This window comes from Gnatocerus cornutus, chromosome 7 (assembly GCF_029298725.1).
Source record: "Gnatocerus cornutus isolate USDA-ARS CGAHR chromosome 7, icGnaCorn1.1, whole genome shotgun sequence".
In the NCBI taxonomy this organism is placed as follows: Eukaryota; Metazoa; Arthropoda; class Insecta; order Coleoptera; family Tenebrionidae; genus Gnatocerus; species Gnatocerus cornutus.
Window position 1 is genome coordinate 1126180 of NC_142239.1, and position 8211 is coordinate 1134390.

The 8211-nt window shown below is 33.3% G+C and overlaps 1 protein-coding gene and 1 pseudogene across 1 annotated transcript; both read left to right on the forward strand.

Moving 5' to 3' along the window:
- Positions 1-1061: 1061 nt before the first annotated feature.
- On the forward strand, positions 1062-2264 carry LOC148170599 (uncharacterized; annotated as a pseudogene).
- Positions 2265-4851: 2587 nt separating this feature from the next.
- pre-mod(mdg4)-N lies at positions 4852-6273 on the forward strand. The gene has a single exon (XM_088042177.1). The coding sequence runs from the start codon at positions 4852-4854 to the stop codon at positions 6271-6273; it is 1422 nt and encodes a 473-aa protein (XP_087898303.1).
- The last annotated feature ends 1938 nt before the right edge of the window (positions 6274-8211 follow it).

The following is an 8211-nucleotide window of genomic DNA, read 5'->3' on the forward strand; positions in this document are numbered from 1 at the left end:
TAATGATAAAGGAAAAACATAAATTTAATATGAGCACCGAACCACAATGGAAATGTGTGAATTTCGTTTACGTTGGCAGTGAATAATAAATTGAAGCAATAAATTTAAACATAGACAAATTGTTTTACGTATTCGAGCTCATCTGTGGCTTTTAACTGCGCTAGGTTCACTAGGTGCAGAATTATCAAATTGATGCCGCTTTTAAGCCACTTCTTGACATGAATATATTAGAAGTCATGAGATATGGAGAAAGTTAAATTGCTGAAGTTACCGAAGTAAAGACTCCTCATTTGGTATAAATTAATTAAAATTCGATTCTAAGCAACTTCTCTTAGAATAATACCTAACTTTTAGAGATATTCCTAACGCGATGTAAATTACAAGAAAATGGCTTTATTCGAAAAATTTTTAAATATTGAATTTGCCATATCTGCTGTATTTAGTATCGTCATGGATTTTGCAAAGTTGCATATAAATATCCCTAAAAAGAACTTTACGATTTTATCAAAATTTAACTTAATATGCCAAAAATTAATAGAGACACCAGCTTGTATTCTGGCTAAAATTAAACATTTACCATTCACTGATCAAAATTATCATAAAGGCAATACATTTTGATAAGTTGCAACCCAACTAGAATACAAAAAATAATTAAATACTGCCTCTAAAGAACTCTTTCGATGGTATTTTAATGGACCGAAATGGTTTGTTGATATCCTCCAGAGTGGGAGGTTGCATACTTTACAGGCGGTAGTGCCCGCACTCCATAAACTCATTACTATCTTACTAACTTGTTAAATCCTTATTTAAATCTCTCGTTTGGAACTAACCTTTGATAAATTCTTAACTGATGTAAGGTGATGATACACCAAACTGTGACAACGTGTTAACCTCAAAAATCGTTATTGAATTTTCCTCTAATTTTCTCCCCAAAGAATTGAAAACCGGATTTATACCCAAGCATTTTAGAAAATTTACACAGGAGAGTGGACTGATAGCAAGGAGGTAGACTTATGGAGTTTCTTTGATTGTGCAAAAAAAAACGAAGATGTTAATGAAAAATGGATTACCTAAAATCTGAGCTACAAAGCAATGACTTACTGGACGTCATTGATTCGAGTTCAGAAGTTTCTAACAATCATTCAGAGTCGAGGTTATTGCTCGACGAAATGGACTTGTTAGAGACATTATAATAAACCGTTTAGATAAACATTATCACAAGAAAATTTTAAATAAGAAAGACCCAAAAGAAAATTTAAAGAAGTTAAGGGTGTTCAAGAAAGGGGAAACCAACGTCACCCACACTTCGGTTAGAACTAGACTATACCAAATTAAAATGGCTAAAGATGAGAGAGTTATTGACTTCTGTGAAAGATTTGATTCAATCGTAAGGGACTATGAAGCAAGTGAGGAAGCAGTACCCCTTACAGAACAAGAGAAAAGGTCGTCTTTCTATCAGGCAGTTTTCGCAATAATGCCGGAACTCCAAAACGGAGACTTAATTCGCTTAAAGAAATAAACCTGGATGAAATAAAATCATTCATTATACAATTAGAGACAGAAAAAAGAAGTGAAGTGAAAGAGGAATCCAAGGTCCGAAAGATTTCGAGTGGTCGCTACCAATCCGACAAAAGGTGCCATCGATGCAATGAACCAGAGAACATTGGTCAACTGATTGTCCATTGCAAGGAACTGGTAAATGGTTTTGCTATTATTGTCAAGCCATTCGCACCCATAAAGAACAGACTGTAATTTTAATAAAGCAGTAAAGAAAGGAAATTTTAGAGGAAAGAATCGCAAACAAGATAATAAGAGCAGTTATGACAATCGTCAGAAAAATTATGTAAGAGCTGATGATGGTGGCAAGATTGTGAAGCAGAACTTTAGAGGCAAAGGCAGAGGTAGAGTCAACAGGTTGTTCAACAAGGCACAAGACTCCAAAACCAAGGGAGGTAAGCATGACTTAAAATTAGATGAAATTTTGAAGTTTATTGCTGACTCTGGTGCTACTGATCACATTATTAACACGAGTTTGATTTTGAGTAATTGTAGATGTTGTAAAGATGACTCAATTAAAACAGCAAACAAAAGTCAGTTAGCAGACATTAGAACAGATGGTAGAGGAAATCTTATTCTTTATTCAAACTCATTAAGAAAAGAATATCATTAAGTTAATTGATGTGATTCCAGATGTCTCTGAAAATCTTTTATCCCTAAAACGTTTTAGTTGTATGCAGGCTTTAGTATTTACTTTTAGGGCCTAATTCTAATTCGATTTTACGTTAACGCAAACCGTGGTTACCATGGATACTGCGGCATCTGTCATTCTGCCTCATTTTACCCAAATTTTGGAGTTAAATCTTGCTTAATTAGTAGACACTACAAGAATGAGTTGATGCAAGTCGTTTCGTCAACTATTTGTCTACCCCCTGTTTCAAAAAATATCGACGCTCAACAATGCTTTAGCGCACTGTGCTTCATTTTATTTTGCATTTGACTGTGCGGCAACTTTGCCGCTGCGTAACCGATTTGCGGCACTGAATTAAAATTTTGCCCCATTTGAATTTGGATTTTTTTGCAGAATCATTATCTACAGCAGTGTCTGATATTAGGGTTAAAATCTTTGCACTTTTAACGGATACACCCTGTATTTGAAACCATAAACTTAAACATGTCCCACACGTACGTTTATTTTATGATTTCTCAATTTAATTAGGTATTTAACGAAATCACCCAAAATTATCCAAAATTTCGTTACTAAATTGTTTGTTTCACCACATTATTGTCCAACTTACTATAACCAGTTGAAGGAAATGTTTTTTACATGATTCTAGAATCAGAAAATTACATTTATATCCTTAAGTTAACTTCGTAGTCATTAGGGTCACAGTTCTGATTTTACCCACAAAGCAATGTCAGCACTTTGGAGGCAATTTTGTTTCATTTTCGCAGTAAAATTAAGTCTGCAATGCCACGATTTCGGTTTGTCTTTAGTCAATATCCTCTCTTCATTTCCACCTAAAGAAATTAACGGTGTTGTTCAAATCCCACCTTTAAGCGAAATTATCATAGATTTAAAAGATAATACGAAGTTGTGCAATCGGATGTTCAATGTTTCTGAGTACTTTATCACCCTTCAGATCACTGGTGCAAAAATAAACGAAATAGAAACCCGATTTTTGGAAAATACAGAATTTGATTATTTAGTTATCAGAAACTGTAACATAGAAAAAGTTAAAACCAACACATTCAGAAGATTGGGTGTTCATTTTTTAGATCTTGGAAACAACAGCATTGAGGTTATTGAAGATGAAGCTTTCACCAACATGCTCAACTTAACGGAGTTGTATTTAGATATGAACAAGTTGACTAAATTTAACTCTGCTGGATTTAAAAACCTGGCAAGTTTATCGTTTTTGGGAGTTACATGGAATCAAATTAGTTGTCTTAAAGCACACTCCTTTAATTTCACATCAACGTCCGTATTGAGCGTTGATTTCACTTTCAATAAGATTGAATATCTAGATAACAATGTGTTCTCAGGGTTAGAAGGAGTGATGTTACATGTCACTTTTAATAAAAACAAGATAACGATTTTACCTCCTGGAATATTCGAAGGGTTTAATTTTAGTTTAGTTGAGCTAATGGACAATCCGATTGAAATAATCTCAGATGACTTTTTTGAGCAAAAAGTGTTTATAGGCAAGTTGAGTGTGAGCTTGAGTTATCTTAATATTTATAGAAAAAAAAGGGTAATCGCATGGGTGGGGGAGAATAATATTGAGTTATTTTCATATAGTGACAATGGGAATGAAAGTTTTGTTTTGAAAGTGTACATGCTTATAATTCATTTACTGTTGGTTTATTATTATTAAAGTTTAGGGGTTATATTTGCAAGTAGACAGTCGATCTCGAAGACGTTGGTGTTGTAAACTGAACTTATTCAGCGTTTTATTTTGTAAAAGTGAATTAAATTCCTCAATAAAAATGTGTTGAACGTATAAACTATTATAATTTGTTCTCTTGAAAATATTGAAATAAATTAAAACCTGGTTCATCCACCATTTGTAATAGTAATTAAAGTACCAAGGGTTATGTTATGACATAACTAATGCCCCAGGACGAGAACGTAAAACCCGAAGGCCTGAGGATTATTCTCGCAACGCCCGTGGTGCTTTCAAAGTTTTATGTCATCCTTGTTTGCAAAAGAAAGTTAATTTTAGGGATTATCAGAAATTATCACTATAGAAACGTCTGCAAGATTCTATGGAAAAGATTCTTAATGCCCTTGGCCATTATTTATAAAATAACGCCCTCAAATCAAGGTTGTTATAACAGAATAACAATCAAGGATGACATAAACAACTAAATGTGTTTTATTGGATCAATTCTTGGGTTGACAAAAATTATCAAAAATACAATTTATTCCCAAACACCAAAAAATGCTGACGCTCGTTTCGATAGCAACGATCATCAGAGCGATGATTAAACTGAAGAGAAGAGAAACTGAAACTGAATAGAAGAAGAACTCAAATTTTTTAATTTTGTCTTATAACAATAGTTTTTGCGAGTTGTACCCAACTAGTCGAAAGACTGTTCGTCGAATGACAAATAATATACACCCAAAACGTATACTAGACATACTCTCTACGACCCTATTCGAATGCACCCAACTCATCGAAATACTTCTAGTCGAACGACACTTAATAGAGGCGCGAATTGTACAACAGACGTAACGGTCCGAATTATAACCTACCCTAGTCCACACATTGTAGCCTATTCGTTAACAGGTAAATTAGTCAATAATACTCCTAATATAAATACTGAAATTACTGTTATAGTGACATTAACATGGCGACTTTTATTAAAACGCAAAGAGGCGGCAGAAAATTAATCTTCCAACAATATTCTTATAATAAAGTAAAAGATGGCCCTGATGGTAAAATTTATTGGAGGTGTGATGAAACCTGTTTGAAGTGTAAGGGAACTGTTAGTACTGATGGAGCTGATAATGTTTTAATTGGGAAAGCACACAATCATGCCCCATCTCCAACAAAGGTAGCACTTAAAAGGATCAAGTGCACCATCAAAGAAAGAGCTGTTACCAATGGTAATACACCCCGAGATCTTGTAAATAGTTGCTTAGAAGGAATACCCGATGGAGTAAAAGTTCACTTGCCAGAATTAAAAAATTTACAAAAGACTGTCAGCCGGAAACGCAAACGGGTTGGTGCCATTCCACTTGTGCCGCATTCTTTGACAGAAGTTAATATACCAGCAAGTCTGCGCACTACAAAAACAGCAGCTGAAGAAAATTTTATTCTTAGCGATAGTGGAATCGAAGATGCAAACCGCATAATAATATTTGGCTGCACAACGGATGTAAGCCGTTTGATTGAATGTAATACTTGGATTGTTGATGGTACGTTTAAAAGCGCTCTAAATTTTTGGTACCAGTTATGGGTGATCCATGGGGTTTTTAAAAACAAAACAGTCTCTTTTGTCTACGCATTTTTGCCTAACAAGAATGAACCAACATATGAAAGAGCTTTACTAAATGTTTTGGCAAAGATAGACTTAATTCGCCCAACAGTAAGACCAAGAAATGTAATAATCGATTTTGAAGTAGCGGTGATTAATGTTTTTAAAAGATTGATTCCCGATATAAATATACATGGTTGCTTTTTTCATTTCTCTCAAGCGATCTGGCGAAAAGTTGCAGAACTGGGAATGATGCAGATGTACAGAAATGATGAAGACTTTAGGACAATAATCAAATCCTTTTGCGCGCTGTCATTTGTTCCACCAGAGCAAATTTTATATGCATTTGACTTGTTGGCGCAAGAACTGTTGGAAAGTTTTGGGGAGCTGGATGCTTATAATAATTTCCTAGACTATTTTGTTGCAACCTGGGTTGGACGTAGAATTCCCCGGAGACGACCTCTTTTCCCAATTGAGATGTGGAACTGCAATAGAGTTACATTGGAAGACTTACCCAGAACGACTAATTCGGCGGAGTCGTGGCATTACGCCTTTTCCAGTATTTTTAGTTCACATCATCCAAATCCTTATACCGTCATTGAAAAGCTAATACGAGAGCAAATGAGGATGGACTTTTTATGTACTCGTTTGGAAGGTGGACAAACTGTGCCGCTTTATGCTCGTGTTGAATACCGAAATGCAAACCAAAGACTTTTAAATATAATACGAGAGATTGACAATCGCAATATTGATGAGTTTCTTCAAGCCTGCTGTCATTACGTTCACGTTTAGATGTTTTTCATGTCAGAATTTTGTTTTTCTAAGAATGTTATACATATATTTTTAAAAAATTTATTTTTTTAAGAGTTTTATGTTTTTTTAAGAATGTTATATATTTTTAAGAATTTTATTTTTGTAAGAATTTTGTTTTTTTAAGAATGTTATATATTCTTAAGAATTTTATTTTTTTTATTTTATTTTTTAAAGAATTTTATGTTTTTTATAAATTTAGTTTTTTAAGAATCTTATGTTTTTTTTTAAAGAATCTTATGTTTTTTTTAATTTTAATAAATTTAAAATAAATATAATATGTGGCCACTGTTATTCAGGTTCAAGACATGTAACTTTGACAGAAGTGTCAAACTGAAATTTAATACAAATTCTTTCCTTAGATAATAACGTTGTATTTTATCAACATTATTTGGTTTTTAACATTCAGCTTTACCATGCTTTTCCTCAGAAATTATTTACTGTAACTACATTTTTATTTTAATTAATTTGAAATTCATTATAACAAGACTTCAGACTTGTCTTTTGACAATTAATCCTCATGGTTGAATAATAGGGATTCATTATACAGGCTGATGAAAAAAAGGCGCTCATGCTACCTAACGTGTTGCAGCTAATTCTTTCCTGAGCCTAAAATTAAAAACCAAAACCAGATTTGCCGAGTAAGTTTCATACCGTAAGTTGGTATTACAGTGACGGCCAAAATAAAGTGGTACAGCTCTTGATCGGCATTGTAATCCAGGCAAGAAACTAAACTGTTGAACTACTAATAGAACGTTATCATAACTACCAATACTAGACACCTAAAAAATATTAACAAGGGATAAGCTGTGCCTAGAATGTAGAGGTATTTTGTAGATTGTAAATTTATTTAGTATTAAAAGAACATAAGCAATTGAGTTCAATGGTCTTACCTGTATTTGGATTCTAGAATGATTCGTATAATTTTTCGATCCCGACGAACGCGAAATTATAATTATACAATTTTTTTGAGTAATTTTTTATTGCATTTATTTACTCTGGAATTGGATATTTCAGCCATTAATGTAAATAATGGATGTTAGTTATGTTATAAATATTTTATTATCACTTTAGAGAAGTGGTTGTTTGTGAAAAGTAAAATGTGTTGCCTACGCAAAAAAGCTAACAGACAAAATAAGCATAGTTGACGAGTTGGGTATGAGATGAGTTGTTATAGTATACGAAATGACTGTTTCCATTGTGGATGTATGTCAGTTACGAATTGACGAACTGGTTTTCGATGAGTTGGGTTTACCCCAGTTTTTGCACATCCACATGTGGCAAATTGTGTGTGTCGACTTTTTGAAAACCCAGATTTATTTTCTACAGAGTGTTCCAGAACGCTCCTACTTCCTTTTAATGGGAATTTCTTTATGAAAATCTGAGTTGATTTTCGTATCGCATAATGTTCAGGCCCTTACAGTTTTTGAGTTACGCACTTTAAGTTGGCCAATCATAGTTCATACATAAATCGCTTGTAACTTGAATATTATAAATGCCTGAACATTGTGCGGTACGGCAATCATATCAGATTTTGATGGAGAATTTCCCATTAAGAAGTGCGAGCGTTGACACGAGGACACCCTGTATAAATTCTTTTGTAAAAACAACAACAAGAAAAACATAACAAGAAAAACCAATGTTCTTTAAATTGAATTGTGAAATAAAAATTCAATTATTTTTATTATTTTTAAAATTTCTTGGACTTACAGCGTTGTTATAATAAATTCTACAAATTTTGGTAAACATTTATATAGATTACATTATCTGCATTCTCCCTATAAGAAAAATGTTTGAGATAATGAGAATACTAGAATAAAGTTTATTTCGTCACAGAATTATAAAGTGCTAACGCAATAAAGTTTCATCGTTAAATAGGTTTGAAGGTGCAACACACTTTTTATTGAATCGTTGCGTCAA